At 37.5% G+C, this 23,654-nt stretch overlaps 1 protein-coding gene across 1 annotated transcript; it reads right to left on the minus strand.

The window, feature by feature from the left end:
• Positions 1-18,497: 18,497 nt before the first annotated feature.
• On the minus strand, positions 18,498-22,028 carry LOC122738846 (myosin light polypeptide 6-like). Its single transcript, XM_043980739.1, has 3 exons — positions 21,951-22,028; positions 19,334-19,481; positions 18,498-19,039 (listed from the first exon to the last, which is right to left on the minus strand). Exons 1-3 carry the CDS (start codon positions 22,026-22,028, stop codon positions 18,498-18,500), a joined length of 768 nt encoding a protein of 255 aa, XP_043836674.1.
• Between the last annotated feature and the right edge of the window lie 1,626 nt (positions 22,029-23,654).

The raw sequence follows: 23,654 nt of genomic DNA on the forward strand, positions 1-23,654 counted from the left end.
GAAGCATCACCATAGATGTATATGAAATAGGGCAAAGGAAGAGAAAATATGAACTAACATCTGAACCAACAGTTCTATCCTTGAAAGCTACTTAGCATCACAAAACTTCAGGTTAAAGAAGGGGAAGCCAGTTGGGGCTAAATTTCGAAGGAAGTTTACAATTTGAATTCTTAAGAATTGTCTTGCTTCTTGCCCACAAAAAGAGAAGTTTATTTAAAGAAACGATTTTAATTAAAGTGATATTTCTTTTAGAAAAATGTTTTTTATTACTTCTGTGAATAATATAACAGAACTTACTTGTTTAAATAAATTAGAAATAAGTCACCAAAAGATACTTGACCAAAAGGATATGAGATACAAGACTGCCACTTTAAATTTTGGCAGTAGACTACCTGGGAATAGTGGGCCCTATAATGTGAAGGACTGGGATTATGTGGCCCTTGGGAAATTAGAGATTTTGATTTTGTCAATGTAAATCTAGATTGTCCTGAAACTAAATCATAATTCAAATTGGTATTAAGGCAAAATGCTGGAAGATCATGGTTCTAAAACATATGAATCAAAAATCTGGTCTCAGGAAATTTGTTAGCTATATGATCTTGAAAAAAGTTAGTTTACCTCAGTTTCCTGATTTTTGAAGAGAAAATTAATATCACTTCACCTCCCAGGGTTGTTCTGAGGATAAGAATTTATATAATAATTGTCAATCACTAAACATGAGATCTGGCATATGGTGAGCAACTAGTTAATTATTGTTATTTCTTTGATTGAATGCAGCTATTGCATACTGGATAAATCTATATTGTGTCTTACATGTGATTGATACAAAATGCTAAAGGCAATAAAATGAGTGATTTTATGTGTAAGATAATTTAGAAACACATTTGACTGATTTGATGTCATGTGACTAGTTATTGGTTTTGTTTCATGTTTTAAATTCTAGATATTATGAATATTATTATTATTTCTAAATTTTCTTATATTTTAGATTTTGAGAAATCATTATGTAAGAAATGCTGTTGAGAGTGATATTGTGTCATTGAAGATTTAACCCCTTTTGATTTGGAAACTGTGAAAGTATTATTAGAAGCTATTGCCATGATGTTAAAACCTATCATGTATTTAATTGAATATATTTTGAAAAATAAGGATAATAATTGCTTACTAGAGAAATAGAGAAAAACCTTTTCAATAAGGGATGATGGAAACACAGATTAAAAACTAGGTGGAGACTAAACAATCTAATCTTAAGGAATAGGTGAGTTAAAGAACAAATCATAGATACAATCAATAATTTCATTAAAGAGAATGACAATAATGAGAAAATATATCAAAACCTATGAGATGTAGCGAAAGCAGTAATCAGAGAAAAATGTATAACTCTATAGAGAAAAAGCAGACTAATGGATTGGATATGCAATTAACAAAACTAGAAAAGGAACAAATTTAAAATCCCCAATTAAACACCAAATTGGAAATCTTAAAAATTAAAAGTGAGATTAATGAAATTGAGTGTAAGAAAACTATTGAATTAATAAATAAAACTAGGAATTGTTTTATTAAAAAACTAATAAAATAGATAAACCATTAGTTAATATTGTTTTTCAAAAAAGAGAAAAAAATAAAATAATTTGTATTAAAAGTGAAAAAGGTGAATATACCACTAATGAAGATGAAATCAAAGCAATTATAAGGAGTTATTTTACTAGATTTTGTGCCAATAAATTTGACAGCTTGAGTGAAATGGAAGACTATTTACAAAAACAAACTGTCTAGATTAACAGAAGAGGAAATAGAAAATCTAAATAAACCTATTTTATATTAAAAAATTAATTGAACAGACCACAAATGAGCTTCCTAAGAAAAAAGCATCAGGACCCGATGGATTTACAAGTGAATTCTATGAAACATTTAAAGATCAACCAAACTCCTATTATGAAACTAATATGATACTGATATCTAAACAACAAGAGCAAAAGCAAAGAAAATTATAAACCAATTTCATTAATGAATATGGATACAAAAATCCTAAATAAAATACTAGTTAGGAGGCTACAACAACATATCACAAAGATTATACATTGTGACCAAGTGAGATTTATACCCAGGAATGCAGGGATGATTTAATATAAGGAAAACTATTAACATAATTTATTATTTGAGTGACAAAAGTAACAAAAGTCATATGATAATATCAATAGATGTAGAAGATATTTTTATAAAATATAACACATTCCTATTAAAACACTTTAAAGCATAGGTATAAATGGATTTTTCCTTAAAATGATAAGAACAACTACCTAAATCCATCAGCAAGTATTACTTGTAATGGAGACAAGTTAGAAGCCTTCCCAATAAGATCAGGAGTGAAACAAGGATGCCCATTGTCATCAATATTATTTAATATTGTATTATAAATTCTAGCAATAGCAATAAGAGAAGAAAAATAAATCGAAAGAATCAGGATGGGCAATGAGGTTATAAAATTATCTCTTTTTACAGACAATATGATAATATTCTTAGAAAATGCTAAAGATTCAACTAAAAAGTTAATGGAAATTATTAATAATACCACTATTAGGTCTTTCCAAGTTGATTCAGGAAAAAGGAGAAGAACTTATATGTTCTAAAATATTTATAGCAGCTTTCTTTGTTATGGCAAAGACCTGGAAACTGAGGGGATGTTCATCAACTTGTGGTATATTATTGTGATGGAATACTACTGTGCTATAAGAAGTGATGAGCTGGTTGAGTTTAGAAAAAAACATGGAAAGATAATGAAGTGAAATGAGCAAAACCAAGAGAACATTATACACAGTAACAGCACTATTGTTCTAAGAACAACTTTGTACAACTAAGTCATCTTGAGTATTATAAATACTCAACAACTACAAAGAATCTATGAAGAAAGATGTTATCTATATCCAGAGAAAGAACTGATAAATAGAAATATGTATAGTATGGTTTTACATATATACACACACTCACATATTTATGTCTCATGGTTGCCTCTTCTAGGGCAGGGTGGAGAGGGAGGGGGAAAAAATAAAGAGTGCACAGCAGAGAACAAAGAAAAACTTAGAAGGAAGCACAGAAAAGCAGGATAGCTTTGAAAACAATATCTAGTATTTATTACATAGCTTTTAAAAAAGTAAACCATGTGAAATGGAAATTCATGATTTTATATAGAATCCTCTTTATATTGTGCTGTGTACATGGAAATATCCTCTTGTTTGCCTTTTTTGTATTTAAGTTAAAAATGACTTAAAAACCCTGTAGATTGTCCTTATTGTTAAACTTGCCTTGCAAGTTTCTTGGGACAATCTGCTTGAGTATGGTCATAAGATCTTATCAGCCCTGTGAAAGAACATGCTGAATGTTGTAAGGTTCCTAGACAATGAATTGCCTCATTGAGAATAAGGGATCCCCTCCTCCATTACAAACACCACAAAAGGGTGGAGGATGGATTTAAAAGTCTGTTTATAATATAGAAGTGATTTCTATGATGAATTGTGATTATAAAAATTATGTAATTATATCTCTAATAACATATTTCAACTTTCTTAAAGATTTAATTTTGCTTTGTTTTAGGGATTAATGTACAAAACCTTATGAGCTGAATATCTGTTAGTCTGGAGGTTTGCAACAACTGGCCACTGTTTTTTGCTGGATTTTTGAGTAAACTATCACAAATCTACTGTTTATGTGGAATTCCAGAATATAATTATTTTCTGGATTTCTAATCATTGATTTTTATACCAGGATGAATTTGAACTGCAGAAGAAGTAGAATGAGAAGAAGAAAAAGAAATTGATTGATTTTTGGAAGGTCTTGTAACCTTTTATGGCTAATTTATTGCAACAATGTGAGAGTGATAACAATTTGTCCAGCTGTAAACTATGATTAATGAGACTTTGCTGCTGTGGACATTTATTTTGATTAGGGGACCCTACCTTTGGGCTGAGATTAGAAAGCCTTAGGCCCTCAGTGTCTCTTCTGTGTGGGAGGTGCTGGTGCCCCTCCCCCCCCTGCTTCAGCTGAGCCAAAAAGCCCTGTGGGCTGTACAAGACGCCAGGTCAGACAGTTAGGGGAAAAAAAGCCCCCAGCTCCCTCTGACCTGAGTGGAGCTATCCGGGAAATCCTGGGCTTGTCCAGGCCAGGCTCTGGTGTAGCCTGAGGCATGTGAGGCTCGAGAGCACCGCCCCCCCACCAGTCACAGCCCTGGCTGGAGGATTAGCTTGGTCTATGGGGGCGCAGGAAGCCCCGAGATTTCAGTGGAGAAAAGAAAAGGTATAGATAGACCTGGGAGTTAGATTAGAAGGGGGTGACGAGACGAACAGTAATGTAGGACTAGGAGCAAGGAGGAAAAGCCGGTGGACAAGATTAGAGGGGTGGCAAAGGCAGCAGAGGGCAGACTGACAGAGCAGACAGACAGACAGACAGACCAGGAGGAAGCAGAGAGCACAGAAGCGGTCAGCACAGGGTACAGGTTGGAGAAAGTGAAGATTAAGAGGAGTTAGAAGAAAGTAGTTGAGCAGGGAAAGTGTAACATACCCTGAGGCCAGAGTCAGCTAAGGCCCTTATTGTATTAAAAAGGTTCCAGGCTCAGCAGGTGAAAGGAAGCATGGAAAGCAGTCAGGTTGTACATTTTATTTCCCTGTATTCTTCATTTTAAATAGTATCTCATAAATAAACTCTGCTTTGATTATTTAATTAAGAGGCTTCTTAATCTTTAGCTTATCAATTTGTTAGCAGTGTGGTGGAACTTTATAAACGGCCCATACTAAGTTAATAGCAGTCAGATAGCCAAATAGTCAAAAGTCCCAAGATTAGTCCTCCACTCAGAAAGATTAGTCCTCCAGTCAGATTAGCCCCCAAATTAGCCCTAGTCTTTCAAAATATTTTCACATTTGAATGGCGACTGCGGCAAGATTTACAGCCCAATTATAATTTTCCAAAACCTATAATTTTTCATATAATCATAATTTTTAATAAATCCAATTATATAAAATTTCCAGGTTAGATTAGCTAGTGATTAAGTAATTTTTGTACACTGCTTAAGGCAAAACATTTTGGGACTATGAATTTTATTTTTGAGATTTATTTTCAAGTTTGTTGTGTAGTAAAGCCAACATTTCACTGCTTCAAGAAGAATGCCAGCAGCTCAATAGGAATAACATCTATGAACAGCTACCAGTTGACATCTGTCCTTGGGAAATAGGTGGGGAGTGGTTGACCTGGGGAGACTAAGGTAGGAACCTTTTGATTCAGTTTCCCACACAAGAAATTTTCCTACCTGGTTATTTCTGAGCCTGATTATGACATACTGTCATACAATTAGATGCCTTTACAATTCTTTCCTGAAATCAAACATAACTAAGGATGCTTTATTCTATTATAGATGTGTTGAGTCAATCCATGTCCTTAAGTTTAGGCCTGGAGGACCACCATTGATGCTGTTATGATCATGTTGCTGCTTCTTCCTTTCATAGCAAATCTCTCTAACCATAGCAAGTACAACTGTCATTTTTTAATGTAATGAATTTCATTGTTGTAATACTTCTACACTGTAATACCTCTACACTGTCATAGGATACAAGTATCTAAAATCTTACTGTTTTCAATCTGAAATTTTAGTCACTTCCATATCCTAAACAACTAAGTAGATGAGTACTTAGGCTTGTCATCTGCCTGTTAATGGTTATATATTCATGTTCAAGATAAGGTCAATATAATAAGGCAATGATGCAGAAGTTTGTGGGACCAAGATACAAATTTAAGGTTAAAATCAGAAACATTTTCTGTTTTAAGGAAAATAATTTCAGTGCAGTTTTCTTAGGGGAGAATAGGTTTATTATTTGGTTTGGGATTAATTTCCTGTGTATAGAACATTTATGTATACACACTGCTCTCTTGAGATACATTGTTCTCTATGTACAAACTTAGAATACTTAGTGTGTTTACACATTGCTACCCTGAATTTTTGTTACAATTGAAGTGAAATTAGCAACTTTGGAGTAAATTCACTTGTGGAATTGAGGTTATCTTCCTATAATGAGTGTTGCTATCTATGGTTTTAAAATTTTATTTTATTTTATTTTTTGTGGGGCAATGAGGGTTAAGTGACTTGCCCAAGGCCACACAACTAGTAAGTGTCAGGTGTCAGGTGTCTGGGGCTAGATTTGAACTCAGGTCCTCCTGAATCCAGGGCTGGTGCTTTATCCACTTCACCACCTAGCTGCCCGCTATCTATGTTTTAATGTAAGGATTAGATCCTTATAAGCCTCTATTCCTTCTAAGGTGGGGGAGGGGGTTCAAATTAATTGGAGTGCTAAATAATTTGGGAATTAAAGTAGAAAATTAATTGGAATGGACAATTTTGAGAAAACAAGATAAAATGAATATATATGTCAAATTAAAATTATTCTAATGGGCTCTACAGGCCATTAGCATGTTCTAATAACAAGTTCTAAAAATTGAGTTCTGGATTTTATATATAAAATTATAATGTTCACCTCCAAAAAAGGCAACTATTTTCTAGGGTTTTTTAACACCTAATTTTGGAGGTTTTAAAATACTTAATTTTTGATTTCTCAGTTGCTATTTGAATTTTTAAAATATATCAACATAACAATTTGCTAAATTATATCATGGGAAGTTAAATGATAATGGAGCCAATGCCAATTTAGAAAAGTACTCCTAACTCTTATCTTATGTGTCTACTCAGTAAGTATTAAATTTTTAACCAGAAGTGGTGAAACAGGAGTTTGTGTAATGCTTGTGATCCATAAATGATACAATCTATTTCTACTCCATTGCTCCTTTTCTCTTCCTCTTGCTCTGACTTTATTATAGATTTTTACTCTTTTTTAATTCCCACTTCTTATTGCCTGCTTCTGAGGTTAGAGTTTGTTTTGTTTGTAACTACTCCCTTATCTATTCTGCTCTTCCTCTTAACTCTCTCTTCTCCTTGTCTCCACCTATTTCCCTGTTAAGTTTAATGTATTTCTACACTGTGCTCTCTGAGTGTGTATATGTGAATAAATATTCAACCTTTGTTTGCCTGGTTCAGATGAAAATTACGTTCATGAGATTCCTGTCCCCACACCCTTGCCTCAATATTTATATACTCTTCATCTTAAGCACCCCTTGGTAAATTCTTTCTCCTTCTTTCTTTCATTCCCATTATACTATGGTCCCATATCCCTCTTATTTCTTTATCCTAAGACCATTAAGATAGGACAAAACCTCAACCAGGCCCCCTGCTTGATTTATTTAACTTTCTCTATGATGCTTGAAGACATTAGGGTTCTGTGAGATTACACAGTTCCCCCCACCCCCATTACCATGAAAGCAATTCATCTTCACATAATCCCTCTTAGGTAATTAAATATTTTCACATATTTTTAATTTCTGCTGTGTTTCCATTTCAAAGCATCACTTCAGTTCTGGTTTTTTCATCAAGAATGCTTGGAAATCCTCTATTTCGTATAAGGTCAATTTTCTCCTGTAGAATTAAATGCAGCATTGCCAGACAGATTATTTTGCATTTTCTAATATTGTATTCCAAGACCATCTCTTCTCCATAGTATCAGCTGTGAAATCTTGTGTGATACTGGCTATGGCTCCTTGGTACTTGGACTCTTTTTGCTGCTTATAGTATTTTTTTTACTTTGATGTGGGAGCTCTGGATTTTGGCTCTGACATTCCTGGGAATTTTAATTTTAATTTCTGTTGTTGTTGAGGAATTAACTTCCTATTTTCACTTTGACTTCTGGGCAGTTTTTATTTGATTTCTTAAAATATGGTATCCGAACTTTATTATAATGATGATGATGATTTTGGGGTAGCCTGATAACTCCTAAATTTTTTTCTTCTTGACCTATTTTCCAGGTTAGTTTTTTTTTTGTTGTTGTTTATTTTTGCGGGGCAATGGGGGTCAAGTGACTTGCCAAGGGTCACACAGCTAGTAAGTGTCAAGTGTCTGAGGCCAGATTTGAACTCAGGTACTCCTGAATCCAGGGCCAGTGCTTTATCCACTGCGCCACCTAGCCACCCCTCCAGGTTAGTTTTTTAAAATAATATATACCTTATATTCTCTTTTGTTTTGTTTTAACTTTTTGTTGCCTATTTTTGCTTTGGCCCATCATAACTTTCATTTCTTTAATAACATTTACCATTACCTCTTCTAAGATATTAATTCTTCTTGTCATTTACCCCCTTCTTTATCTATTTCATTTTGTGTCCCTTGTTTCATTTTTGCAGATACACTGATAGTCCTTCTTTCCAGAATTTAAGAATTATTTTTTTCTAAGCATCTACCTGGATTTATTAAGAAGTTACTATCTTCTTCTAGATTTCCCAACAAGGCTTCTTTCAGTTCAAGGTATTAAACATGGTAATGATTTTCTTCAGTTCACTCATATATCAAGACTCAGTTTTTAGACTGTGAGCTTTTGGTTTGGTCTGCTGTCATATTGCCTGGATATTGTGGATTGGTCTGGCTTTAACCTGAAGGCCTTGGCTTGCCTTCTGCAGGAAGAGTTTGATCTTGTTTCTTGCTTGGGACTCTACTGTTAGAGATTTGCTTTCCATCTACTCTAGCTTGTCTCCATTCCTTGCTTCCACAAGATTCTGACAACCTATTTTTTTTCCAGTAATGGATTGGGAAAAATTGTTAATTGCTGAATTTCTTTGGCTTTCTTAATCATTATTCCTTCTGGTTATTTTTAAAAGTTTAACTGGGGTGTTTCTGTAGACCTGGGTTTCTGTAGGTCCTAACACTCCCTGTCTTCCTTCAATATTTATTGTTTCAAAGAGCACAGTAATATATAATTACATTAATGGACCATACTTTGTTTAGTCTACAATCAATGGGCATATGCCTTATTTGAAATACTATTTAAAAACAGAATCCTGTTATCTTAAAGAAAATTTTGAAAAGGTCTCTGACAGGCTCTATTAACTGACTATTAAAGAGTGTGTCCATCCTTCCTTGTATGAATAGGCAGGCCTGTTTCAGAATGCATACATACCTGTTCTTTATCTCTCTTCTTGGATGTGTCTGCCATATTTGTGCCTACTTCTGTTGGGTCCTCATCTTCTGGGGCCAGATCAAATTGTGAACTCCATTCAACATCTGTGTGGCATCAACAGATAGCTGTCACCTTATTCAAAAGACAACAGAGGACAAAGGAGCTTTCTTCAGGGAATGTAAACTTGTAGGCAATGTTTTGTTTTTGTCTCTGTATTTCTGCCACATATCACAGTGTTTGGCATATACTTTTGCTTGACAAATACTTGTTGAATTGAATGAACTGAATACCCCACCAGCATATGGGGCCTATATGTTACTCTTTGATTTTCACTCTTTTCCCCAACCAGAATGAAATTGTATTGGGGGCAGCTAGATGGCAGTGGATAAAGGACCGACCCCGGATTCAGGAGTATCTGAGTCCAAATCCAGCTTCAGACACTTGACACTTACTAGCTGTGTAACCCTAGGCAAGTCACTTAACCCTCATTGCCACGCAAAAAAAAAAAAAGTGTATTGAGCAGGACCTGCCTCTTATTCTTTCTTCTCTGTGTACCCTACAAAGCCTGCTCAATGAACACCTAATTAATTGGCTTGCACTCTCTTTTTTTGAATGAGCTATAGCCTAGAACAGGGTGCAATATATAGCAGGTATCTAATAAGTGCTTGCGAATGAATGAATCAATTAATGAATCTTCAAAAATTCAGAGCCACTATCTCCCATATGGTGCTTATGGGCGAAGGGAATGGCCAGACTGAGTCATGGATCCTCTCTTCCCTTCTCCTTCTAGGTCCAGGTAATTTCCCCACGGACACTCGGGGAATGAGGAAGAGACTCCACTAGGGGACAGCAGAGACCGGTCGCCCAACCCGAACCATTCCCAAACTTGGTTCAGTAGGAAGGCGGGACTTCAGGTTCCGGGCATGGGCGGCGAGCCGTTTCCGCTTCCGGCTGCCTAGCGTTCGCAGGCGCTGGCGGGAGTTCGGAGCTTTATGCACCTGGGTGCTTGGCACGGTTGCTAATGCAGATGGGGCCCGGTCTGAGGAAGGCGAGGTGGCGGTGATGACTTGGCCGAGGGTTCTTCTGGCTCCGAGAGGAGCGTGACTGCTCCAGGCTTCCCGGCAGGAGCGGACTCCCTACGGGGACGAGACTTTTCCTCCTTACGCCTTGCTCCCCGAAGCCCCTGGGGTCTTCGGGCTCAGCGGTGGCCTGGGTCTAGGCATTCTTAGAAGTTACCTGCGAGCTGAGTCGTGGGGAAGGGGAGTGGAGCTGTTAGACCTCTTTGCTTCCAACAGCACTATAGGGGCTGGCTTAATGCTGCAACCTGAGCTGTGGTTTTGTTTTGCTTCCCACCACTGAGCTGTTACCTCCCCCTCTCTTGCAGAATAGGGGAAGCTCTGTCACAGCAAAGAGCTGACTTTTTTGACCAAGAACGAAGTGATGCCATGAAAGTGGTACTACAGGAAAAAAAAATCGTTGTTCTCCCTTATAAAAGAGCGCGTTTCTGGCTGCCCACATGTAAAGACAGAAGAATTTTGGGTGCTTTTTGGAATTTCTTCCAAGTTCTGAGCATTTGGGAGAACACAGACGTGAATATCCTCTTGTCTTTTAAGAGGAGGGTACTCCTGTGAAATCCTATAAAAGTTTTAATGCTGTTTTAATTGAGCATTTAGAATCATAGACAGTGAAGGTACATCAGGAGAAATTTAGAAAGCTAAAGAGGAAAATTTACTCTTTCCAAGATTAAGTTCCTTATTTGTCTAAACAAGATAGAAACCAGCATTTCTTGGCCTTTTGGAATGTCTGCGTTTTTACAATGATAGCTTTAGTTGATTCTGCATGTCTTTGCCTTGTCAGGTGGGCTGAATACATTCCTTAAGTAATAGGCCTTAAAAATGATTGACAGCCTCATGTTTCAAAGGTGACTTTCAGGGACCTGCCCAACCTAATCCTCAGATCACGAGCTCCTTCCTATGTAAAGAATCATCTTCATCACCCAAGAAAAAAGCTCAAACCTAGGCTAAATTCAGAGTTTTTAGGATGAAATGCTTAGAAGCAAGACTGGGAGTTAGAGCTCCATTTACTTATTCCCCAGCTCTTCAAGTAATTCTGTGACCTTGGACAAATCATTTTAACCTAGGTTTCAGTTTGGTTTCCTTATCTATAAAATGAAAACTTGTAGCTGCAGTACAAGGAGCTACATAAGGTCTCTAGGGTCTTAAAGTTTGCAAAATCCTTAACATACAGTATCTTTGAAGCCTCACAACTAACTCCCCCCCACCAATATTGCAAATATTACCATCTCTTTTACAGAAGAGGAAATTGAGATTCAAAGGTTGAGTAAAATCAGGCCACCCCACTAGTAAGAAGCAGAAGCAGAAGCAGAAGCAGAAATTTAACCCAGTTCTTATGATTCCAAATCTACTATCACATTACCTTCCTCTAAAGGTTGCCTTAGGGAGCATAGTCTGGGGAAACACATTTCAGTGGGACAATGAGCAAAAACCTTAAAATGCTAAATTTTGACATGAGCTATGTGTTTTTTGTCAAACTTAATTTGCAATATTTCCATTTTCTTAATCTTTTGGCCATCTTTAAAGTCCTCAGGGAAGAGCACCCTTTCAGAGTGTGATCTCACTTAAGTAATTATTTTCCTGTTGAGTATAAGTGCTTTAAGGCAAGTTGTATCATCATCACCTTGGCTTCAGGCTTATCATTGTTTTCACCTGTAACAAAGGAGACTCAGAATTACTGTGCTCCTTATAATAAACCTAATCAAACTGCAAAGAGCTCTGAAGAGAAGAGGCCTGGGCACCAGCATCCTGACTAAAGTTGTGAAGTAGGTAAAATTTGGCTTTACTAGCCTCCCATCTTCCCCGTCCACTAAACCTTCTGATGCTTTTCCTCTCCCTCTCCAAGGTTCTTTTCTTTCTAATCTCTGTTAAATGTTAAGTGATGTTTGTCATGTAATTCTCACAGGTATACTTAGATTTTAAAAGGGAACCCAGTGTTGACATCCATCCTCCTCAAACATAAATCTGGAATTATGACGAGGCTAGTCAAACCTACTGGAAAGGATTATTTATATGTACTCAGTACTATATAATCGCAATTCCCCAGAGAGTGAACAAAATTTTTTTTTATTAAATAAACTTTGTTAGGTCAATTCAAAAACAATCCTCACCTGGATTAGAATGCAGGGCCAAAATAATTAGGAATTTAAGAAAGCCTGAATATGCTGTGTCTCATAAACACTATAAATAAAAGTAAGATTTTTAAAATGTAACAAATATTTTTATTTATAATTTTGGGTTACTATATTTATCCCTCCTTCCCTTCCTCCCCTCATCCCCCCCTCCCTGAGGCAGCAAGCAATCAGACATGGGTTATACATGTATGATTATGTAAAACATTACCATATTTGTCATTTTGTACAAGAAAACTTGATTAAAAGAAAAAAATGAAAGAGTAGAAAAATAGCATGCTTCAGTCTGTTCCATCAATATCAATTCCTTCTTTGGAGGTGGATAGCATGTTTCATCAATAGTCCATTGGGATTGTCTTGGATCATCGTATTGCTGAGAATAGTTAAGTCATTCACAGTTCTTCATTAAACAGTATTGCTGTCTCTCTGCACAATGTTCTCTTGGTTCTGCTCACTTTACTATACATCATTTCATACAAGTCTTTCCAGGCCTTTCTGAAGTCATCCTGCTTGTCATTTCTTATAGCACAATAACATTCCATCCCCATCATATACCACAGCTTGTTCAGTCATTTCCCAATTGATGGGAAGTCCTATGATTTCCAATTAAAAGTAGGATCTAAAGGAAAATTAATAAAAATTTCAGCTGTAAAATATGATACACCCTCTGCATAAAAACAAGTTCTGCACAGGATCCAAATAAACAAGACCAACTAGTGGCATTCCTGGAGCTAAAATTCCTAGAACTGTAGCATTATTGTATAGTATAGTAAAGATATGTAGTTTACCAATTCAGCTGGGTAAGAGAAGTTAAGTGGCTCTAGAATCTAGCTTTAAATCATTAAATAGTACTCTTTTTTGTGATTGATTTAGTCATTTCATGTGACCTCTTCTAGCTAGAAGAGGCCTAAGGATTCATCTAGGATCATAGATTTAGAGTTAGATAGAATTTTAGAGATTATTAGTCCAACTTCTTTATATACAAGTGAGGTAACTGACCTAGAGAGAAGTAATTTACCCGAAATCATACATTTAAGAGCAGAGTCAGGATTAGAATTCTGATTCCAAATACAATGCTGTTTCCACTATCCCGTACTAAGACAAGATCAAGAGACAAGATCACTACGTGTTTACTGATGCAGACACACAGTCAGACCTCCCTGCCCCCTACTGCCCAATCGGCATCCTGTTTGAGGGACAAAACTTGGAGCCTGACATCACCATCTCAAAACCAACACTTCTCAATGGTCTTAGTACCCTGGAGGAGATATATCAACCCCCTATTCTCTGGCTGGCAAAACTTCCACTTCTGTACTTTTTATCCATTTCACAGTCAGTTGCTGCTTGCTGAATCAAAAATTCTTTCCCCCTGCTGATATTGCATTCTGAATTCTCATCTATCCAGTTCAGTCCTTTGCCTCTACAACTTATATCTTCTTGCTCAATTATTGCCTAAGTACAAACTTTCCTTCTTCCTAGAACTTTTACCATCTTCTGGCACTCCACTTGTGGAAATATAGCCTCTCTGGCTTCCCATTTATGTGAGTTACTTTTTTGTCTTATGCCACCCAGACACATCGGAACGAGAAGAATCATACTGCTCGTTGCTACCCTATTGCCTCTTTTATGCTGTATTTTTTTTTTTAACTTTTGAAATTCATTCCATCCAAGTAACCTTGTCTGGAAACTTGCTGCCATGATACACTGGTCTCCAGGTCCCCCTTCTTTCCTCCTTTTTTATTCAAATAATTGCTTCTAAACTTAATAATTAATGTCATATATTCTAACCACATTTTACAAAGGAGGAAATAGTCTTAGAGAAGTGAAGTGAGTTGTTCAAGGCTGCACAGAAAACTGCAGTTTACTTAATTTGAATCTAGATTCTCTGGCTCAAAAGTTAGGGTTCTTTTCATGACATTCTGTCTCTCATCAATCTGTCTCAGATTTCTTTTTTTATCTCAGATTTCTGTCCCCCAAAAGTATAATTATCTTTATAGCATTTTAATAAGCTTAGTGCCTTGAGGGAAGTTTGCATTTCAATCACTACTGAATTTTCAGCCTATGAAAAGTCCGTGATTTAGTAGCTAAATATGACATTATCTAAGGAACATAGAGATTAAGTGATTTGCTAAAGTCAATAAATAGCTTAGTATCTGTGAGGGAAAAATTCATCCTCTTCTCAATAATTCTCAGGAACTCAGCAGCGAGGTGACAAAGGCTTTATTTTCTTCTCATGAGAAGGAGGCACCCTAGTGTGCAGCTAGTGGGTGCCCAGAAAGGGGGCTCGAAGGCCCTGTTTTATACCCTAGTCCCTAACACGAATGGACCTTCCCCTTTTTCATCACTGGTCGGGGTTACAATCTACGCGCAAAAACTAGCTAATCGGAATGCAGTATTCCCACCCCTCTTCCTTGTATGGGCATAACTCAGGAGTGGACCTTATGCTTCCTTATATGGACAGAACTCTGGAGAGGACATAATTGAGACCAGGGCTCCTTGAACCATGTGACCTTGCTAACCTGAGGGGGGGAGGAGGGGATCTGAGACCTTTGTCCTACAAACAGGTCAGGGGAGTATGACTGACTTGTTATATCCACATTGAGAGGAGACAATTACCCATTTCTCACAGTATCAGTGATATATTTGAACCCAGGACTTTTAGACAAGTCCAGCATTCCACTATGCCACATTGTCTCTTCAATCATTAAAAAGTCACAGAATCACTTAGTACATGAAGCTTTCCCAAATCTATTGTACCTAAATTAAAAATTATTTTCTATTTGCACTTATTTGGGTTTGTCAAGTATATTTTGAAATTACTATGTATGATAATGATGGGTTCTGCTAACTCTGGGAGGGGAAAAGAAGAGAATGAGGAAGAATCCCTGATGATAATACCCTAAGAAATTAATCAGGGGACAGCTAGGTGGTACAGTGGATAAAGTACTGGCCCTGGATTCAGGAGGACCTGAGTTCAAATCCGACCTCAGACACTTAACACTTACTAGCTGTGTGACCTTGGGCAAGTCACTTAACCCCAATTGCCTCACTAAAAAAAAAATAAGAATTTAATCAGGAGAACATCAGTAGCTGTTGAGTCATAAGTCCTTGCCTTGAAAGAGCTGGAACTCTTTAAAAAGTATTATTTATTTTTAACATTTAAAAAAAAATTTGAGTTCCAAGTTTTTTCCCTCTCTCCCTTCCACTCCTCCCCTATGTGCTGAGAAGACAAAATTATGTTATACATGTAAAATCATGGAAAATATTTCAATATTAGCCATGTAACAATAAAGCAAGAAAAAATACGGGATAGAAATTATACAGTTCTCTCTTTGGGAGTGAATAGCATTTTTTCACCATGATTTCTTTGGAATTATCTTGAATCATTGTATTGATAGCCAGATCTTTCACAACTAATTTTTCATTACAACATTGCTGTTACCCTATGCCCAAAGGGTTATAGAACTGTGCATACCCTTTGATCCAGCAATATCACTGGTAGATTTATATCCCAAAGATATCCCTCAAAAGAGGAAAAAGACCTATTTATACAAAAATATTGATAGCAGCTCTTTTTGTGGTGGCTTAAGATTTGGGAATCAAAGGAATGCCCATCAATTGGGGAATGGCTAAACAAGCTGTGACATATGATGGTGATGGAATATTATTGTGCAATAAGAAATGACAAACAGGATGATGTCAGAAAGGCCTGGAAAGACTTATATGAACTGATGTATAGTGAAGTGAGCAGAACCAAGAAAACATTGTGCACAGAGACAGCAATATTGTTTGATGAAGAACTGTGAAAGACTTAACTATTCTCAACAACACGGTGATCCAAGACAATCCCAAAGGACTATTGATGAAACATACTATCCACCTCCAAAGAAAGAACTGATATTGATGGAAGACAGACTGAAGCATGCTATTTTTCACTTCCTTTCATCTTTTTCTTCTAGGTTATTTTTAATAAAAAATGAAAAATATTGTGATGTTTTACATAATCATACCTGTATAACCCATTTCTGATTGTTTACCACCTTAGCAGGGGGGAAGGGAGGGAGGGAAGGAGGGATAAAAATTGGAACCCCAAACTATAAATAAAAATGTTTATTACTTTAAAAAACAAAAGAAAAAAGGGCTAAACAAAACAAAACAAACAAAAAACATTGCTGTTACCATGCACAATGATCTCCCATTTCCTTTCACTTCTCTTTGTGTCAGTTCATATAGGTGTTGCCATCTTTTTTCTGAAGCCAATACCTTCATCATTTCTTATAGCACAATAGTACTCCATCACAATCATATACCACAACTTGTTCAGTCATTCCCTAATTGATGAGCATCCCTTCAATTTTCAGTTCTTTGCCAGCACAAAAAGAGCTGCTATAAATATTTTTGTGCATATAAATCCTTTTCCCTTGATCTCTTTGGGAAACAGACCAAGTAATGGTATTTCTGGGTCAAAGGATATGTACAATTTTATAGCTCTTTGGGTGTAGTTCCAAATTGTTTTTCAGAATGACTGGATCAGTTCACAACTTCACCAACAGTGCATTAGTTTACCTATTTTCCTTCAACTCCTCTAGCATTTGACCTTTCTGATAAGTATGAGGTGTTACCTTAGAGTTGCTTTAGTTTGCATTTCTCTAATCAATAGTTATTTAGAGCATTCTTCATGTGACTATTGATAGCTTTGATTTCTTCTGAAAACTTCCTATTCATATCATTTGACTATTTATCAATTGTGGAATGACCCTTATTTTTATAAAGTTGACTCAGTTCCCTACATATTTGACGTAAACATTTTTTGATATTCATTGTCTATGGTACCTTTTAGCAAAATGTAGTTTTCCTGCTTAGCCCTTTTAATTGTATCTTTTTGTTTTTGCTTTGTCTGATATCATGATTGCTACCCCTACATTTTTTACTTAAACTGAAGCATAATAGATTCTGCTCCAGCCCTGCATTTTAATTCTGTGTACGCCTTTATGTTTCAAGGCTGTGTCTTGAAAACAACATATTGTTGGATTCTGGTTTCTAATCCTTTCTACCATGTACTTCAGTTGTAGGGGTGAATTCATCCCATTCACATTCAGTTGTGATAACTAATTTTGTATTTTCTCCATCCTATTTTCTTTTGTTTATCCTTTACTCTTTTAACCCTGTCTGCCCTCTTCAAAAGTCAATTTTACTTCTGACCACTGGCTCCCTTAATCTGTCCTCCTTTTTGAAATCCTCCTTTCTCTTATTCTCTTCCCCTCCTGTTTCCCTATTGGGTAAGTTACATTTCAATACACAACTGAGTGTGCATAAATATTCTTCCCTCTTTGATCCAATTCTGATGAGAGTGAGGGGCAAGTATTGCCCACCACTCCCCTCCCTATTTTATGTGACATATTTCCCCTTTTCTGTCTCTCCCTTTTTACTTCTCCCTGTACAACCCTCTTTCTCACTCTCATTTTTTAAAAAGGAGAGCACCCCAACATAATTTGACTCGCCTGTGCCCTCTCTCTATGTAGATTCCTCCTACCTACTCTACTGATGATAAATGTCTTAGGAGTGACATGTATCATCTTCCCATATAGGAATGTAAACAGTTTGACTTTATTGAATTCCTTATGATTGATTACTCTTTCGTGTTTACCTTTTTATGCTTCTCTTGAATCTTGTGTTTGAATGTCAGATTTTGTATTCAACTCCAGTCTTTTCATCAGGAATGCTTGAAAGTCCTCTGTTTCATTAAATATAAATTTTTCCTCCTGTAGTGTTGATTATACTCCATTTTGCTGGATAGGTTATTCTTGCTTGTAATCCCAGCTCCTTTGACCTTCAGAATATCATATTTCAAGCCCCTCCCCCACTCCTTTAACATGGAACCTACTAAATTTTGTGTGATCCTGACTGTGGTTCAATGATAATTGAATCGTTTCTTTCTAGCTGCTTGCAATATTTTATCTTCAAACTGGGAACTTTGGAATTTGGCTATAATATTCCTGGGAATTTTCATTTGGGGATCCCTTTCAGGAGGTAATTGGTAGATTCTTTCTTTCTTTCCTTCCTTCCCTTCTTCCTTCTTAGGAGCAAGTTTAATTTGGTTAAAGCAGAGAGCAGGTAGGCCAAAGAGGACATGTGGTGGCGGTTGGAAGCAAGGATGTTGGAAACCCTGACAATGTGGTTAGTTGCTTTGGGGGTGAGAGGATCATTTTCACACTGAGAAAGTTAGGGGATTCTTTGTGGAAAGGGGACTTTTGTTCTCACCCATTCAGCACCATCCGGACTAGCTCTTCATAGTTGGTATAACTGTTGCTTTCCTCATGCCCTGCCAGCAACACTTCCACTTCTTCCTCGGTCATCTTCTCACCCAGAGTGATGAGGACGTGCAGTATTTCAGCCTCCATAACTCTGCCGTTCCCTTCCTTATCAAACACCTGAAACCCCTCTACATCGTCTTCATATGTGCCCTGGTCCTTATTCTTTGCTACAGTCTGCAGCATTGGCAGAAAGTGTTCAAAGTCCAGCACCTTCACATTCATCTTATCACTCTTGGAATTCCCTAAGACCTTGAGCACCTCAGCATTGGTGGGATTCTGGCCCAAGGTCCACATCATGTCCCCACACTGGCTGAATAAGATCTTTCCATCCTCTGTGTGGTCAAACAGCTGGAAGGCCTCCTTGAACTCAGCAGTCTGATCCTCTGTGAAGTCACACATCTTGGCCGTGCAGCTCGGTCTCTGCTGCCGCCTCTGATGCTGCCTCTGCTGTATGCAATGGCTCCTGGTAGATTCTTTCAATTTCTCTTTTACCCTCTGGATCCAAGATTTCAGGGCATTTTTCCTTGATAATTTCTTGAAATATTGTATCTCTTGGTTCTGTGGTCCCTACTCTCCTACAGCCACAAAGCTAGTGCTGCCTCGAAACTGAGACTAGGGCCCCTGCTCCATTCTGACCAAACATTCTTCTGCACACTGGAACTGTGCCCCAGAATGGTGTATGGGCAAAAGAGTTGAGAATCAGTGCCAGTCATAATCAGTGCCAGTAAAGGGTCCTCTGTAAAGGGTCTGACCAGTGTCATATGCCCCCCACCCCTTACCAGCTATGGGTTGAGAGCTCTCAAAATTGCTGCTGCTGCCACCAGCACCATCATCTTTGCTGTTGAAGCTACTTCCAAGGTCTGAGACCTTCACTGGGATTGTGTCCACCCTGTTAAACAGACTGCTCCTGTCAACCTCCTGAGTTGTCTTAAGCAAGAAAAATGTCTCACTCTGACCTTTTGTTGGCTCTGTCACTCTAAAATTTGATTTAAGAAGTTATTTTAGTTTCTTGGAGAGAAACATTGAGGGGCTTGCACTCTTGTTGGGTGATGACACACACATGAAACAATTATTATGCAAATTTATTTTAAGGGGTATGATAAAATGTCAAAACATGGTCAAAGCAATAAGCATATTCTTCCAGTGGATTTATGATCTTATGGGCTCCTAATTGTAATACTTTCTACAGCTATAGAGTTCACAATACATCTATGCTTGCCCATGTAAAAAAATTAATTATTCACTCGCTAATATAATCTGGAAAATATAATTTTGGATTTATGAAAAATTATGATTATATGAAAAATTACAGGTTTAGAGAAATTATAATTGGGCCATAAGTCCCTTCGTGGTCACCATTCAAATGTGAAAATATTTTGTTAACTAGGCCTAATTTGGGGGCTAATCTGATTGGAGGACTAATCTGGGGACTTTTGACTATTTGGCTGACTGCTGTTAATTTAATGTGGGCCGTTTATAAAGTTCCACCACACTGCTCCACTCCCAAATTGATAAGCAAAATATTAAGAAGTCTCTTAACTAAATAATCAAAGCAGAGTTTATTTATGAGATACTATTTAAAATGAAGAATACAGGGAAATAAAATGTACAACCTGACTGCTTTCCATGCTTCCTTTCACCTGCTGAGCCTGGAACCTTTTTAATACAATAAGGGCCTTAGCCGCCTCTGGCCTCAGGGTATGTTACACTTTCCCTGCTCAGCTACTTTCTTCTAACTCCTCTTAATCTTTACTTTCTCCAACCTGTACCCTGTGCTGACGCTTCTGTGCTCTCTGCTGCCTCCTGGTCAGTCTATCTGTCTGCTCTGTCTGCTCTGTCAGACTGCCCTCTGCTGCCTTGTCCGCCCCTCTAATCTTGTCCACCTATCTTTATCTTGTCCGCCGGCTTTTCCTCCTTGCTCCTAGTCCTGCATCACTGTTTGTCTTGTCCCCCCTCTAATCTAACTCCCAGGTCTATCTATACCTTTTCTTCTCTCCACTGAAATCTCGGGGCTTCCTGTGCCCCCACAGACCAAGCTAATCCTCCAGCCAGGGCTGCTCTCAGCTCCGCTCAGGTCGGAGGGAGCTGGGGGCTTTTTTCCCCCAGCTGTGTGACCTGGCATCTTGTACAGCCCACAGGGCTTTTTGGCTCAGCTGAAGCAGAGGGGGAGGGGCACCAGTACCTCCCACACAGAAGAGACCCTGAGGGCCTAAAGCTTTCTAATCTCAGCCCAAAGGTAGGGTCCCCAAATCATAATAAATTTCCACACCCATCCTATATGACTCTTGCCTGTGTCTTTTGACATATCCACAACTGAGGGTCTTCTTTATGTTTTCTCTTTAAAATAAAAATTGCTGATATGATTTGTTTTTACATTACAAATATTTATGGATTGCCCCCGCTTTGTGTGAGATTCCTTTGTGAAATGTCACCTGTTATAAACTAAAATAGTTAAATAAAACTAATAATGTAAGTAAAGTAAACCAATAAAGTGACTTTGTCTGAAAATACTTGTAACATTTCACATCTGTAGCAACCTAACAAATCTATTTTTCTCCTTCCTACCACCTAACCCATTGTGTGTGTGTGTGTGTGGGGGCCCAAAACCTCTGTGTGAGTCTTTGTTTCAAGTGTATTTTTTGTAAACATTGTTGGATTTTGCTTTCTAATCCATGTTGCTAACCTCATCTGTTTTATGGCTTAGCTCATCCCATTCACATTTACAATTATGATAGTAAATTGATTTCCCTCCATTCTATTCCCTTCTATTTTATACTCCTCTGTTTATTTCAAATGTTTACCCCTTTTCTTTCCTTTTAACCTTCATTCTATAAGTTTTGTTTTGTTTATGAAATTCTTGAATCTACCTTCCTTCTTCTGTTTCCCTTTCCTCTCTTCTTTGTCCTATCTGTATTCCTGTAAAGTTGAATGTATTTTTGCACCAAACTCTTTGTATATGAGTGTGCTGCTTCCAAATTAAATAAAAGTGACACCTGTTCTCCCCATTCTTTCCATGTTTGCATATAGTTCAATTTAACTTGATTATGCATCTTAGAAGATGGAGCATGCTAGCACATTCTTACAATGTGACTGGTCCCTCTTTTAAGCCAGTCATACTTTTTTTGATGATATCCTTTTGTACTGTATCTGCTATGTAATTCTGCATTCATAATGTATCACAAACTGTTATTATTTGCTGAATTCACCTCTTCATTGCTCTTTGAGAGATCCTCAATTTCAGTTTTTTAGAAACTATAGTATTATATGATCCACAGTTATACCATATCACTAGAGTAATATTAGTGTTAAGAAGATGAACCTTTGCAGAAGAAAATTGGGCATTAAAATAACTGCAATTTTCTAAAGGCAATCTAGGACATTATTCCTCCTATTTACTTCTGGTTTCGGCTCATTTTCATTTGCAGGCCCATCTAAGATATAAGTACTGATGGTTGATCTTAATTCATTGTCCATCCATCTGTATATCACCATCTATAGAATAAGGATACACTCTGTGTTTATGTAGCGATCCAGAGATTTATTTTAGACTTGAAGTTCCCAACACAGCTTTAGTATTTCCCACTGGAAATCTCTATTAGATTTGGAATAGGATTGTAGCTTCTAATTCTTCAACATTTCTTTCAGGATGTTTTGTTGACTGACAGTTTATTAAACAAAAACAAACAACTCTTTCCTAACTTTACAGTTTCTAAACATCTCAGTAAATTTCTGGGACATGATTCGTCAGTAATCCCCCAAATCACTCGTTGATTAATTTTTTTAAGGTAAAGATTCTGATTTATGAAGACAAGTTTCATGTATGCTTATTGTCAGCATACAAATCCTTTAACACAGTTCTGACAGTCTAATTAAAATAGGAATTAAGAGTATTATAGTAGAATCTGGGAATGGTCAAGTCAGGCAGAAAGAAGGACCTAAATGTAGTGCTGAAGTTTACTCTTTTTAAGTACTTTTGTTCCCTTTCCAGTTTGGGGATCCTGCCTTAGATATTTATTGAGAAGATGGTATTTTGGTGAATAGTGTTGATCCTTCCTCTCCCCTGTGAGTGTATCCCCTCATTATTTACGTTGTAGCATTTGGTAAGCTATTTAAGAATGTAACAATGCAATTTCTCTCTCTTGCAAATGGAAACAATATGGTATAGATCTCATAGTGATGTGGAGGTGACAAGGGGTTCTTAAAGACAATGCCAGTAAGATACAACATTTGGCAACTTCTACAAATTTGGTGTGGTAAAATATGAAAGTTTTTAACAGTCGGTTAGGATAAGTGAAAGACGCCAGTTTTTCAAGGACCACCCTTTTGGGGAGGAGATGAACAGTCTGCCTGCTGCGCATGTCAGACTGCCTGCCGGGTACAGTCCGCCTGCTGCGCATGTCAGACTGCCTGCCAGGTACAGTGCGCCTGCTGCGCATGTCAGACTGCCTGCCGGGTTTTTTTTGACTTCCGGGGTGGAGAGAACGGGAGTAGCCTTTTTTTTTGCCGGCTTGGCGGGACTCCGGGCGGCGCGGCACAGACGGTCTGACTCACTCCAAAGGTGGCCTAAATCGGTTTGGTGAGTTTTTATAAGGAATATAGACAGCCTAGATTTAAGACGATTTGTACTGTATTTCTGTTTTCCTATCCTTCTAATCAACAACACCTTATATACAATAAAGGCTCTATCTAGAAAACCAGAAGCTTCTTCCATTTACTAGTCTGGGAGATGAATTAAGGGAAGGGTTAAGTAGGGGAGATTTATGATCTAATATCCAATTTTAAATCTCACAGTTTGGCGACCCCGAAGGGACCTTAAGGACCCTCCCACCCTCCCTAGTTTGGCCATAAGCCGGCTAATTCGGTGGATTTTCCAAATACCCCCCCCCCCCCCCCCCCCCCCCCGCGGACTTTCCCTTTGTCTAATCTCCCTTAAAGACTTTAAGCCTCTAAAAGTCTTGCTTTAAACAGAAAAGCCAGCCCAGTTTAAAGGGCAAGATGCTCGAATATTCTACCATCCCTTTGATTTTTCTCATCGGAATGTATTGGGACAGCATAACATCCCGACTTAGAGGAATAGTTTATTCAATGGTCCTTCATAAC

Source organism: Dromiciops gliroides, chromosome 2 (assembly GCF_019393635.1).
Source record: "Dromiciops gliroides isolate mDroGli1 chromosome 2, mDroGli1.pri, whole genome shotgun sequence".
NCBI classification, from domain to species: Eukaryota; Metazoa; Chordata; class Mammalia; order Microbiotheria; family Microbiotheriidae; genus Dromiciops; species Dromiciops gliroides.